This window comes from Chanodichthys erythropterus, chromosome 12 (genome assembly GCF_024489055.1).
Source record: "Chanodichthys erythropterus isolate Z2021 chromosome 12, ASM2448905v1, whole genome shotgun sequence".
Lineage (NCBI taxonomy): Eukaryota > Metazoa > Chordata > Actinopteri > Cypriniformes > Xenocyprididae > Chanodichthys > Chanodichthys erythropterus.
The window spans coordinates 10,346,676-10,360,615 of NC_090232.1; the positions used below are offsets into that span (position 1 = coordinate 10,346,676).

The window sequence follows — 13,940 nt, forward strand, 5'->3', positions numbered from 1 at the left end:
CAGTCTAACAAACATAATGTGAACCATGCCATCTGCTATCTGAACAAGATGAATAAAAATACTGGAGTAATAAAAAAATCTGCAAAACCACATTTACAAATTTTCACAACTGCTCACAAATGTGTTTCTGTATTTGTATTAACAATATTTATCAATGCCTGCTATACCCTCTTTTCTTAGTGATTTTGAAATTTTGGATACACATAATTCTGTGTAAAGATTATGTTAGAAAATTATCTATAGCCTTTGCAAAAGTGTGGAACTTTGCATCACAGCGGTGTGACATTGCCCTGACAAAATATGTTGACGTGTAAAAATACGCACAGAGACTTAGCACAACTGTATACATACACACACATAAAAATATCAAACTGTATATTGTGCCGCTTTCATAGAACCATTCCATTACCTGATTATTTTGGCAGTCAAAGAAGATGGAAATAGCTGAAACATCCTCATTTCTTTAATTTTGTGCTGGATGTTGAAGTTAAAAAAGTGTTAGTAAAAAACAAGCAAACAACTTTAAAGCAACATGAAACCATAGTATTCCTGTTGAAAATATTATATAATTGAGAATATTGTTTAATTACATGTTGAAGCATACTCTCAGTTTGAAAATGACTTCCATAGTATTTTCTTTTAGTATAAAGCTTTGTCTGGATCACCCAACACAAAGTTTTGTGTTCCGAACTCAAAAAGATCACTCCTAGATTGGTTTTCTTGAGCCTTGCATGTTTGTACTATATGCTTAAAACTTAATGATCAACATGATTCCCTTGTGGTTGTTAAACACCTCAGGTAGTTTTGTCAAAAAAAACAAAAAAAAAAAAAAAAAAAAAGGTTCATCCATACATTTAAAACGTTTTCTAAGTGGAAATGGTGTATTTGTCACAAACAAATTCAAAGACTTTTTACTCGTGTGAGGAAACCACTCGGCTACATTAGTAATAAAAATGCTGGTCATCAGACTGTTTTAAAAGAAATTAAAGAATAAAATAAAGTTTTAATAAAAGTTTTGTTGAAACATGCCTTGCTTTTAATGGCAAACAGATGTATAAATGTTTAAATGATTAAATCGCTTATGTCTTATTTTACTCAGATTTTTGAAGTAAATGTGTATTTGTTCTTTTGCAACACGCACGCACACACACACACACACACACACACACACACACACACACACACACACACACACACACAGAGAGAGAGAAAAACACCTGTTTATTTGAGGTCAAAGACTATGGTAACAGTTGGAACATTCTAAGCTCATCTCTTTAATTTTGTGCTGTATGTTGAAGTTACAAAATTGTTAATAAAAACAACAACAACAAACAAAACATTAAATCGACATGAAACCATTCATATTGAAAATATTGTATAATTACATGTTTAAGCATAATCTCAGTTTTCTTTTAGTATGAAGCTTGATCACCCAACACAAACTTCTGTGTTCCGACCTCACAAAGATCACACCTAGATTAGTTTTTGCTCGTGTGAGGAAGCCACTCAATTACATTACTAATACAAATGCTGGTCATCAGACTGTTTAAAAAAGAAATTAAAGAATAAAATAAAGTAAAAGTTTAAAGAAATTAGACAACATGTCTTGCTTTTGTGGCAAACAAATGTATAAATATTTAATATTTAGTCTTATTTTACTCAGAATTTTGAAGTCAAATATATATTGCTTCTTTTGCAACACACAGACGCGCACACGCAAACTATTAAAACGAAAACATTTCTTAAAATACATCAAAAGTAAAGAAGACACATTCAGATCTGAAGAAGATACATCCACTGACCAGTCAGCTTGAGTGACAACACAGAAAAATTTGGGGTCATAAATTTAGCCATAAATTAGGCCATAAATCACCTTTACTGACATAGTGTATATTATACTCTACTACAATGCATCTGAATATCCTTGAACCCAAAATATATAATAACAATACATAAGTGACTTACTTTAAATATATGTAAAAGCAGGTTTAAAGTGATAGTTCACCCAAAAATGAAAATTCTGTTATCATTTACTAACCATCACGTTTCCAAACCTGTATATTTCTTTGTTCTGCACACCAAGGAGGAAGGTATTTGGAAGAATGGAAGAATGTTTGTAAGAAGAATGTTACCATAGTATTTCCTACTATGGTAGTCAATGTTTGGTTCTGATGACAGAATTTTCATTTTTGGGTGAACCATCCCTTTAAAAGCATCTCACCCACAGATATAGGAAATCTCAAAAAACTACTGCACATAGGCCTGCACACATCTTTACTGATATTATCAATGTCAAAGTTGTGAATGTCCTGCCTCCAAAAATAACAGGTTGAGTGTAACACTGAAGGATATGATTATAAATGATTATAGCCTAATATAGATTAGGCCTTATACATGCAGTATACCCTGATTATTGGCTAACACTGATTATATCCTGTGTGATTATGTAATTGCCTTTATCTACAGATTGATATCAGAGATGTCATGCAAATATATACCAACAGAATGGAATAGACTATATGGTAGGCTACTATATGTAAAGTTTCATATAGAGTACATTTACTTCATTATATACTTAAGTTATTTGTACTTTTAAGAGTAGATTTAAATGTGTACTTTTACTTCAGCTTGAGTAGCCAAGAAGAGGAGTCAGTAGTAGAGCATGTAGTCTTGAGATGTAGTAGGTATGAAACACAAAGAGAGGTGATGAGGAACAAGATGATGGAGACAGGGGTCCATCCAAGACATCACATTAAAAGGTTTATTGAGCTCAAAACATAGTATACAGTAATGCAATACTGAAGGCTACATGTTAAGAAATGTGTAGTTTATTCCAAGTGCGCTGTCCCTTTTTTCATGAACGATGCCCCATTCACAAATGATTTGAGTCTATTCTGTTAAAAGACTTGGTCTGCGTCTCAATGTGCATATCCATCCTAAAGAGTATGTGACATTATTAATTTCCAATACTATTTAGGGCAGATAGGGTGGATAGTATGCACATCGGGATGCAGGGTTGATCAAACAAGTTGTCAAAATGGTTTATATTGGTTCGTGAATCAGTTTGAATGATTTGTTCAGTTCCCTGCATGCACTGAATCGTCTGAAGTGATTTCTCACTCAGAAGCTTGAATGAAGTGGCAGCTGGACCTATACAGTCATTTAAAAGAAAGTCTGCATATGCATCCTATGCCAGAGATGAAGATCTTTGAGATGAAGAGATGAACTACATGCTGTCTGTGAACTATCGATTTCATTTGATTTCAATTCATACAGCCATTAGCCTTTTACAACCAAACAGATTATCTACGATAACACCACTACAAAGTATGTAGCACACACACCCGCCTACCATACCGGGGGGATGACGAGTTTTTGTAGGCAAAACCCGGAAGCGAGTTAGTATTTTAGGACTTCCAGTTCCAACACCGTAAAGTCTATGGGTTTTTTGAATGGGTTTTTGCTAAATCGCCTGAAATAAGGTCTGTGGTTAACAAAGCCTCTAAATATTTTCACGTTTTGATCTATGACATAAAACACACCAGTTATAACCCACTTGTGATTTTTTAAACTTTTACTGTGTCTTCAAATCAGCGGTTGCTAACAAATTGCTAAGAGGGACTACTTCCTTTGGCGGGGACTTTAGACGTCATCATGACAAACAGGACATTTGGACAGCATTTCTCATGAAAAAGTGGATAAGTATTCATACACAGCGCAGATCATAATCAGTGAGCATGTTTTTAAATAGAGTTGTTTTCTAAATAAAGTTTGAGGAAGCTTGGTGTTGACGACGTTGATCCGCGACCATGGTGTGCTGTAGTCCGTTTATAGCCTACTGTTAGCCTTTTATATCTGACGGCTTTGTTTAGCCTTCAAAATCTATAAATGTTGTGTAAACTTGTAAAGATTATCTTGATAGACAAAACGTGCATGTGTGATAACCCTTTGTTAAACACAGAGCTTATTTTCTGCGATTTTCCAAAAGTCTATGGGAAAAATGAATAGGCTTTCAACCGAGGGAACCCGTGCGCCGCTAACTTCCGGGTTGGCCTACAAAAACGCGTCATCCCTGGGGCACTCTATAAGGGTAGCGAACTGGTGGCGCAGTGACCTGTTCGTCTTGAAAATTATCGGCTTTGCGTAACGTCAGAAACAGTTTAGCAGTTTACAAACGCCTGCAGAAATATATATTTTATTAGGCTACATCTTGGAGAACAGACGGAAGAAGATCTGTCAATTTGCATTTGAGGATTGTTTGTGGTCAGTCCAGCGGTTATGAGCGCAAGCACATGTAGGCTAAAGAGTTTTCTCTCTTTCATATTTCAAATGTAGCAGTACACGATTATTACTTTCACTTTTACTTTGAGCAAATATTTCTAGAAGTAGCTACTTGTACTTGTACTTGAGTACAGTTTTTGGATACTCTGCCCACCTCTGATTTTAATTGTCCTCTTGGTCCTCCACATAGTCATTGGCAAAGTTGACAATATTTTTCAGTGCATCTAAAATCAGAATATCTGCTGTTGTGTTTGTATTATTTTCCTCATGGTAGTTTTTCACAGGATGAATGCAGCTCACAGGAACTCCCACTTTGTCAGAACACTCCTCCATCTGCAAAAGACAATTAATTTAAAAACAAAACCACAACAACAACAACAAAAAAAAAAAAACAATGATCTTTTTGCTAAATACTATGTAGATGATAGAAAACAATAAAGTACAAGAAACTGTAACGTGCATACACTGAAAGAGTGAGACGGCTGTCATTTTTTTAAAATGCATATTTATATTGGTAATCAATTTTTTTATTTTTTTGTCTAAAGACAAAACCCTCCCCAAAGGGGTAACAATTGTTCAAATAGTATTTTTGCTTGACACTAGAGTGAACATATACTGAGCTGTGTTCTTGTCTTCTACCTGGTTGTTGGTATTTTACTTGAATTATCTTAATCTCCGTATGTTGGGACCTTTGCCTGCTTTAGACTACTGTTTGGATTTAAAAAAAAGCCCATAACAAATTAGGAATTTTTACTGTAAGTTGCTCCAAATGGTTTTTTTCAGTGTATTACTTTGTTACAAATATAAATCCCAGTACCTTCTGTTTTATTTTTTTGCTTGTGTAGATCTTCTTAAGGTTGTCTTTAACTAGTGGACACACTTCATCCACCTTGGTCATGATTATGACTTGAGGAATGCCTGTGGTACAATGAACAAGAATTACATACTGTATATTCCACAATACAAAATAAACTGTATTTACACAAATTATACTTTTAAGATTGTGTGTATAGCTTCTTTAATGGTCATTGTGTGTTTTGTTATAGTTATTCATGAATCTCTGAGTAGTACATTTTCTGCTCATTTGAGTTTTTCTTAAGATTGGCTATATGATATTGAGATCCAACAAATCAAATGGGACTCATACAGAACTATTACAAATATTTTTTATATATTTCATATTTTAAGAGCCAGGGAAACTTGTGCACAAATATGGTATTTTTGAGAATAACCATATTTAGTTCCCTTTCAGTCGGTCACGTTCGACGCACGTCAGTAGTGACCGACGAATTGGGATATCGCTAGAGAGCCCCTATCAGCTTCGAGAGAACTAAAACAAGCCAATGGAATTGGCGTGCGATATATGCATAATGCGCACCGCCCCTAACAGGTGGATATAAAAAGGGGGGCAGATACAATCGCACTCTGTCTTTCGCTTCGGAGCCTACCTGGTGTCCTGCGGCTGTTTGAACTTCAAGCCTCTGAATAAGTTTCGGCGCTTGTGTTGGTGTGACGACGCCTGCAGCGAGGTCGCGAGTTGGAGTGAGCCGGGTGGAAACATCTACTGTTTTCCCAGCGTTCCGCTGTAATTCCACTGGTTGGTCTGTGATTTGGTCTGGTTCCTCCTGTGTTTTTCTAAACACGTCGTGACGCTCCCTGTGTGTCTCGACACAAAAGAGCTGAAGTTTCCCCTTCTAAAAGAGCTTCACAGACAGACACTGCGTCTTTTTCAAGATGTCATTCTGTCTGTGCGTTTCTGGAGGCGGTCGTTTCCTATCCTCTCTGACGGCCACGATCACTTTCTCTCATGTCTGCTTAGCGTGCTGAGACTGTGTTTGTGGGTGGTCATATTTTCTTATGGAAATATGTCCACATCGGCGCGTTGTTTGCTTGCCTTTCTCGTAAGGGCTTGAGCGCTCAGCGCGCCGTGTGCCGTCGAATTGCCGGCTGACAGCGCGTTGCCACGGCAACCCTGCGCGCTGTCTGGCGCTCTAGATGCACGGTCGAGACTCGGCTGCCTGTGAGTCCCCTCACTTATTCCCCGATCTAGTTATTTTTCTGAATCAGAAAAGTGCTACTTTGGTTAATAAGCCTGGGTGACCAGAGGATCACAGTGGGGCAATACCCGCCAAGTCATTCTCCGTGGGCCCCCCACTCCTCTAGTGCATCGCAAACATGTTGTGACTATGTTGGTGGGTGGATCATGTTTAGATACATGGCCACGTCGGTGCCCAGGGTGCCGTGTGTCGTCCAGTTGGGCGGCCACGTTCACTGTCCAACATGGCTGGTAGCTTCTGCATGTGTTGCTGGTCCTCCTTAAAATAAATATGGAGGACCTAACATCTTAGTCAGGGCTCCAGCAGAGGATCAGATGTCGACTGCTACATTGGAGAGAGTATTGTTGGGCTCTGAACATGAAGATGAGGCTGAGCGTCCCACGGTTGTGGCGTGCTCATGCCGAATCGGATTCAGACTTGGCAACCATGCTTTCCCGGGCCCCTGGGGGTGTCGTGCGACGCGTACTCGCCTTGCCCCGCCCCCTGGCTTAGCCCGGATGTGCATGAAAAAACTTGGCAGTTTGTGGCCTTTTTTGGCGTTAATATGGAACGCCAAGAGGGTCATAATCTGCACTACAAGTTTTTTCTCTCTCACTACCCCCTAGGGTGGGGTGGCAGTGCTACGGGAACACCACCTCTGCCCTGCATGAGTCTTGGCCCCTGGCAAGTCTGCAGTAGGTCAAAGCACTCATTGCATGTGGGTAGTTCTGAGTTGGGGTTGAGCTACGCAGGATGCAAATCGAAGTGCAGGCCCCTGGCCAGACAATGTCCACCATGGTGGTCCAGAAACACCCCTGGCGAGTCTTGCTGGGATGTGCCGTCGTCAAAGTGTGCTTTCTCGATGCGCTCATCTCACAAACTGGCCTTGAACCCAGCCCGCTCAACCCGCAGTCACCTGACTAGCGGGAGACGGTCCTGGAGATATGGCGACCTGGAGCTGATGTAAACGGTTCTTTCTCCCCCGGAGGAGGGCCGGGTGGAGAATTGGTCTGTTCTGCCGCTGGCTCTCCGGAGTCCAGCGGTACCCACTAAGAACTGTTTTCCGATCCTCTACGTCCCAAGAGTGTGGCTGGCGATGTGCAGCGCCCCGCGTTGCTACTCCCAGCCCCCTCTCACCTCGCCAGCAGGTGTCAGTGTGTTGGTGCAGGCCGCGCCCCGTGTGCCGTCTCCCATACGCACTGCTACCTCGCAGAGTCTGATCACACTCTGGGCCGCTACCAGGCCGCCCGATTCGGGTCCCCGTACTCTGGTTCGCTGCCCCACCCCCGGTACGTCTGTGGTGCGTTTGGTTCTGCTGGCTCGGTGTCTGGAGGCCTGGTTAGTGCCCCCAGCCCGTTCCACTGGCTCATGCGTACTATCAGACTCGGCTATGCGATTCATTTCGCCCGGTGTCCTCCGGCGTCCAGGGGTGTCCACTTCACTTAGGTGTCGTTGGACATTGCACCTGTTCTCCGAGTGGAGATTGCTGTCCTCCTGGCGAGGGATACAATCGAGCCGGTCCCTCCAGCCGATTTGAAGTCAGGTTCAGCCCTACTTCATTGTACCCTAAAGGGCGGTGGGCTATGGCCAATCCTGGATCTGCGCGTCTTGGACCGGTACCTTCAAGCTGCCGTTTAAGGTGCTCATGCAGAAGCGCATTTTCGAGTGCGTCCGTCCCGGGGTTTGGTTTGCAGCATTCGACCTGAAGGATGCATACTTTCATGTCTCGATTCTGCGCTCGGGTCGAGCATGTCAGTACAAACTCCTACCCTTCGGGCTGGCCCTGTCGCTCCACGCCTTACACGGTTGCGGAGGTGGCCATTGTTCCCCTCAAGGAACAGGGCGTTCGCATTCTCGACTGCCTCGACGACTGGTTGTTCCTGGCCAGCTCGCGAAGCAGTTGTGCGTACACAGGGAGATGGTTTAGCTCACCTCAGCCTGTTGGGTCTTTGGGTCAGCTGGGACAAGAGCAAACTCGCCCCCGGGCAGAGGATCTCTTTTCTCAGTCTCGAGCTAGACTCGGTCGCCTGGATTGTGCACCTCTCTGAGGAGCGCGTCCAGTCGGTGTTGAACTGCCTGAGTTCGCTCAAGCGCAGGATGGCGGCCCCACTGAAAGACTTCAGAGGCTCCTGGGGCATGTGGCATCTGCAGCCGCGTTTCGCCGCTCAGGTTGCTCCATATGAGGCTGCTTCAACACCGGCTCCGCGACTGGGTCCCGAGATGGCCATGGCAGCGCAGCACGCTCAGTGTCCTCGTGACACGGAGCTGCCGCCCTACCCTCATCCGGTGGTCGGACCCTTTGTTCCTGCGGGCGGGAGTACCCCTTGGACGCTGTGGTCCACACAGATGCCTCTACCACCGGATGGGGGGCCATGTACAACGGGCATGCGGTTCGGGTCTTGGACGGGGCCTCGACTGCATTGGCATATCAATTGCTTCGAGTTGCTAGCAGTATGTCTTGCACTGGGCCGCTTCAAGGAGCTGCTGTCAGACAAGCACGTACTGGTCCACTCGGACAAGCACGGCGGCCGTTGCGTACATCAACCATCAGGCTGGTCTACGCTCCCGTCGCATATCGCAACTCGCCTGCCATCTCTTGCTATGGAGTCAGAAGCATCTGAGGTCGCTTCAGGCCACTCATGTCCCAGGTGTTCTTAACCGTGCAGCCTACAAGCTCTTACGGCAGCCTCCACTTGCGGGCAAGTGGTGGCTCCATCCCCAGGCGGTCCAGCTGATCTGGCACTACTTCGGCGAGGCCAAGGTAGTCCTGTTGCCTCCCCAGGAACTGCCCTCGGCCAGTGGTTTTCCCTGACCGGCGAGTCGCTCGGCACGGATACCCTGGCACTCAGCTGGCCCCGGGGCCTTCTGGCACAGCTCCTGTGCTAGGTCAGGGAGGATGAGGAGCAGGTCTTGTTAGTGGCTCCATATTGGTCACTCGGACCCGGGTTTCGGACCTAATGCTCCTCACGACAGCCCCTCCTTGGCCGATTCCTCTGAGGAAGGACCTCCTGACTCAGAGATGGGGCTTCCTATGGCAGCCGCGTCCCGACCTGTGGAACCTCCACGTGTGGTCCCTGGACGGGATGCGGAGGTTCTGGGTGATCTCCCGCAGGCGGTCGTAGACACCATCACTTCCGCTAGAGCTCCTTCACGAGGAGCCTCTATGCGTTGAAGTCGAACCTATTCGTTGAATGGTGCTCCTCTCGCAAGACGAGAGGACCCCCGATCATGCTCGGTCAGATCTGTGCTTTCCTTCCTGCAAGAGGGCTTGGAGCGAAGGCTGTCTCCCTCCACCCTCAAGGTGTATGTTGCCGCTTCGCTGCACATCTCCATGCAGTTGATGGCAAGCCCTGGGGAAACACGGTCTGATCATCAGGTTCCTGAGGGGGGCGAGGGGACTGATTCCTCCTTGCCCACCCTCCTTACCCTCTAGGGATCTCACCTTAGTTCTTAGCTAACTTCGGCGTCATCCCTTGAGCCTTTGCAATTAGTCGAGTTAAAAGTACTGTCTCTTAGACCGTCCTCCTGGTTGCATTGGCCTCATGTTAAGAGGGTAGGGGACCTGCACGCATTTTCGGTCGACGAATCGTGCCTGGAATTTGGGCCTGGGGATTCTCACGTCTTCCTGAGACCCCGGCCTGGATATGTGCCCAAGGTTCCTACCACTCCCTTCAGAGATCAGGTAGTGAACCTGCAAGCGCTGCCTTCGGAGGAGGCAGACCCAGCCCTAGCTTCGCTCTGTCCAGTTCGCGCCCTGCGTGTTTACGTGGATAGAACTTGAAGCTTAGGACCTCAGATCAGCTCTTTGTCTGTTACGGAGACCAGCAGAAGGGAAAGGCTGTCTCCAAGCAGAGGATGGCCCACTGGTTAGTGGATGCCATCGCCCTGGCTTATGTTCCCAGGGCGTGCCTTGCCCGTTCGGGTTGAGAGCCCACTCCACCTGAGGAGTGGCCTCTTCCTGGGCGCTGGCTCATGGCGCCTCGCTGACAGATTGTAGAGCTGTGGGCTGGGCGACACCCAACACGTTTGCTAGGGTTTTTAGCTTACGTGTAAGCTGGTTCTTCCCGTGTACTCGCTTCCACCAGCCGGTAGACGCGTTGAACCTGTGCTCGTGTCGGCTTGCAATGCCACTCCCGCCCCCTGGGCAGGATATGTGCATCTGTTGACTCCAGTCGTGTTCCCCGTTCGGTGAACCCTGTCGAGTTCCTCCACCTCCACCTTCGGCTCGGGCATAGCGGAGTGTCTGATGCCAGACCAACATCCATCTTCGATGTTGTCTGTTGGTTGGGTTCCATATGTTGCAATCCCTCTACATGAGTGATTCCATATGTGTATTGTCCACGGTTACTCCCTACGGTGAGCCCGTGTCTTTCCCTTAGCAGAGCTTCTGCTTTCTCCTGTCAGATGAGTCTCCCCCTACTCAGGTGGAGCCATCCCAGGGACTCATATGCGTTCTGCCCTGCGGGCCAGTCCATATGTTTTCCATGTAAAATTCCTTCCCCTCTGGGTAGGTAGTGGTTTCCGCAGCGTTCCTTACGGGTTCGCTTCCCCAGTGTAGTCTAGTTTACTTAGTGGGTATATCGGAACAGCAGTAGACTTCCCGGCGTAAGCTCGCCCCCTTCTCCGTCCCCTTGGTGCGACGGGCGGCTAGAGCCTGCGCTGGGCACTGGAAGGGGTTTCGTAACTGTGGCGTTTTAGTTGGGATCCCAATTCGTCGGTCACTACTGACGTACGTCGAACGTGATCGACTGAAAGGGAACGTCTCGGTTACGTATGTAACCCTCGTTCCCTGAAGGAGGGAACGGAGACGTACGTCCCGTCGCCACAGTTTCTGTACCCTCGCTGCAGTGCGGACACCGGTTGTCCCCTCAGCGAAAAACAGAGTGCGATTGCATCTGCCCCCCTTTTTATATCCACCTGTTAGGGGAGGTGCGCATTATGCAAATATCGCACGCCAATTCCATTGGCTTGTTTTAGTTCTCTCGAAGCTGATAGGGGCTCTCTAGCGATATCCCAATTCGTCGGTCACTACTGACGTACGTCTCCGTTCCCTCCTTCAGGGAACGAGGGTTACATACGTAACCGAGACGTTATTCTATGACTTACCCAAGTCTCGTGCTTTCTTCCGAACTTCTCTCATTTGCCAAATAATTTCCTCATTAATCATAGAAACAGTGTTAGCAGGAAGAACAGCCACCAGACAGTGAATTTTGTCTTTCAGAAAGGGATTGTTGTTGTACTTTGGGTCTTCTTCATTAATTGGTCTTGCTGAGTTAAACTGAAGAAACAGAAAAACTAAATAAACTACATGAATGTCTTGCATTATGAAAATCAACAACAACAATAGAACTGAAAAAAAAAATTGACCTGTAGACTAGTTAGACAACTTAAAATGTAGTATCACATGCATGACACTCTTTTGCATTGATTCAGTTTTCCAGCATTTCTGGAGTGAAGTTTATCACACTTTTTTGAATCAGCTCAGGTATACTTCCAAACTATGCAAAAGGACTTTATGATACAGTGCTTGAATGATAAATCTGAAGTTTGTATTAAATGCACTTACAGTATAACCATCGTTGATGTGACCATTTAATAACTTTTTAATGTCATCAGTCTGTATTCCATTTTTTTTGTCCATACCGGCGATGTCAATGAACGCGAAAGGAAAGAAGGAGCCAGGCCTCTCATTCTTTACTTTGAATGTTTTGCACTGAGAAAAAAAAGATATAATAACAAATGAAAGTGATTTCATTCCTGTCATGGAAATTACAGCAGTACTTCTTAATATGGCTTTCATATAAATATATAATACATGTATCTAATATATTAATTTAACATTTAAGCTTATACCTGCACAGTGAACGTTCTATCATCATTTAATGTTGAATTTGCCAGGGCTCTGGTAGTGATTTTCCCCTGGAGAGCACTATTCACAGAGTTGAAGAAGCTTGATTTTCCAGCACCTACTGGTCCATGCAGAAGAATCCGGAGAGGGTTGACTTCTGGGTTGCCGGGTTGGAAGCTGGTTACTGTTTTCAAAAGTGTTTGTCCATCTTCACTAGAAAGGGAGTTTAAAGAGGGTGGTCAGGGATTTTGTGAGCATAACCCTATTTTTATATGCATAAAAGTATAAAATGCAAGATACAAGATGCAACATGTTTTTAAAATATTCCAAGAATTTCAAATCAATTAAGTATTTGTATAATATAAAAAATGCAAGAAGAAAATTTTACAAGAAACATGAAACTGGCATGTTTGCTGGCTATAGTGGAAAAACATTTGACTTCAATTTTGGATGCATTTGACCAATGAGAATATTTCAGAGATCAAATGTAAGAGTTAACGGATAAAGCATGTTCTGGCAAGAGAGAAAAAAATATTTTTCAGAGCTTACCTCCAGTTTATTGATCTCCATGGCCTGTCATACTCTGTTTGACCAAAAATAATTTTTAGTCACCTTTAATTAGTCACTTACTGTTAAATAACTATTAATAATGCTAGTCACTGTTATAAAAATAAAACTTCTTGGAAGAATTAATTTCAGTGTGTGGACATTAATCATTTTTTTCAGAATAATATATAACCCTAATATATATTTCACTAAAAAAAGAAGAAAATAATATAATAATTTACCTGGAGTAGGTGCTGAAGAACTACTGGATCCCATCTTAACAACGTCTTTGTCCTGGAAGATAAAATATTGGTTAGCAGAATATTATTAAATCTGAAAAATAAATAAATAACGTTTGCCACCGTGGTTTTTATTGCTTTATCTCAATCCCTCCTAATGTCTCCTTCCCTCCCCAAAGGGCACCCGTTATGCCCCTTCTTACAAGATATAAAATAAGTCTGATGTAAAAAGTTTTGGGGGGTGGGCAAAAACCAAGCGGCAACCTCCCGCTGCCTCTCTTGACTTGAAGCCAATGACTTAAAACTGCAATTCCTTGACTGGCCACTGAAGACAGGCTCCAAAAGGGAGTAAAATCTGAATCTCCCCATGTTAAAATGCCCAGCTTTACAGCAGAAAAAAATTTTTACAACCTGGTATAAAAAGTGGTTTTGGTCTGTACAGCTTATTTTTCCCTACATGACAACTGTGAGGGGAGTGCGGGTTTTTTTTCTTCTTTTTTTTTGTTTATAATCAGTTTAAATTATATTAAGCCATGAAAGTTATGCATATTTAAGGGTGCGGTCATTTGAATGACAGATGGATTGCCACTGCTGTTTTAGTTCTATTATACAATTAAATTAATTACATGTCTATAATTAAAATTATTAACACTGTAATATTTCTTAACACTGCATGAAAATTAAGAGCAGCTTTACTTCAAGCACCGACTTTAAAAAACAACCTGCAACACGAAATATATCTCATTTATATAAGTATATTTATGGGCCACAATGGAATAAATTAAGACGGTATCATCCTGAGACCCAGAAAAAAAAAAAAAAAGTTTTTTGAGTTTAGTATTTTTTATGTCATTATATTGTTTCGAGCATAAGAAACAAATGAAAAAATAAATAGTGGACATCAGGACTAAGTTGTTTAAAAAATAAAATGGCATTCAATTACATGTACATGTATATGATTAATAGGAATATTGATACAATTTCTTTCCC

The 13,940-nt window shown here is 43.5% G+C and overlaps 1 protein-coding gene across 2 annotated transcripts; it reads right to left on the reverse strand.

The window, feature by feature from the left end:
- Positions 1-1,220: 1,220 nt before the first annotated feature.
- LOC137032547 (interferon-induced protein 44-like) lies at positions 1,221-13,153 on the reverse strand. Of its 2 annotated transcripts, XM_067404326.1 has the most exons (8): positions 13,074-13,153; positions 12,954-13,005; positions 12,715-12,748; positions 12,171-12,378; positions 11,884-12,030; positions 11,424-11,595; positions 5,099-5,199; positions 1,221-4,614 (listed from the first exon to the last, which is right to left on the reverse strand). In XM_067404326.1, exons 2-8 carry the CDS (start codon positions 12,985-12,987, stop codon positions 4,444-4,446), a joined length of 867 nt encoding a protein of 288 aa, XP_067260427.1. In that variant the 5' UTR covers positions 12,988-13,005; positions 13,074-13,153; the 3' UTR covers positions 1,221-4,443. The 2 variants fall into 2 exon arrangements, with proteins under 2 accessions (XP_067260427.1, XP_067260428.1); XM_067404327.1 differs by having other exon boundaries at positions 12,954-13,140.
- Positions 13,154-13,940: the final 787 nt, after the last annotated feature.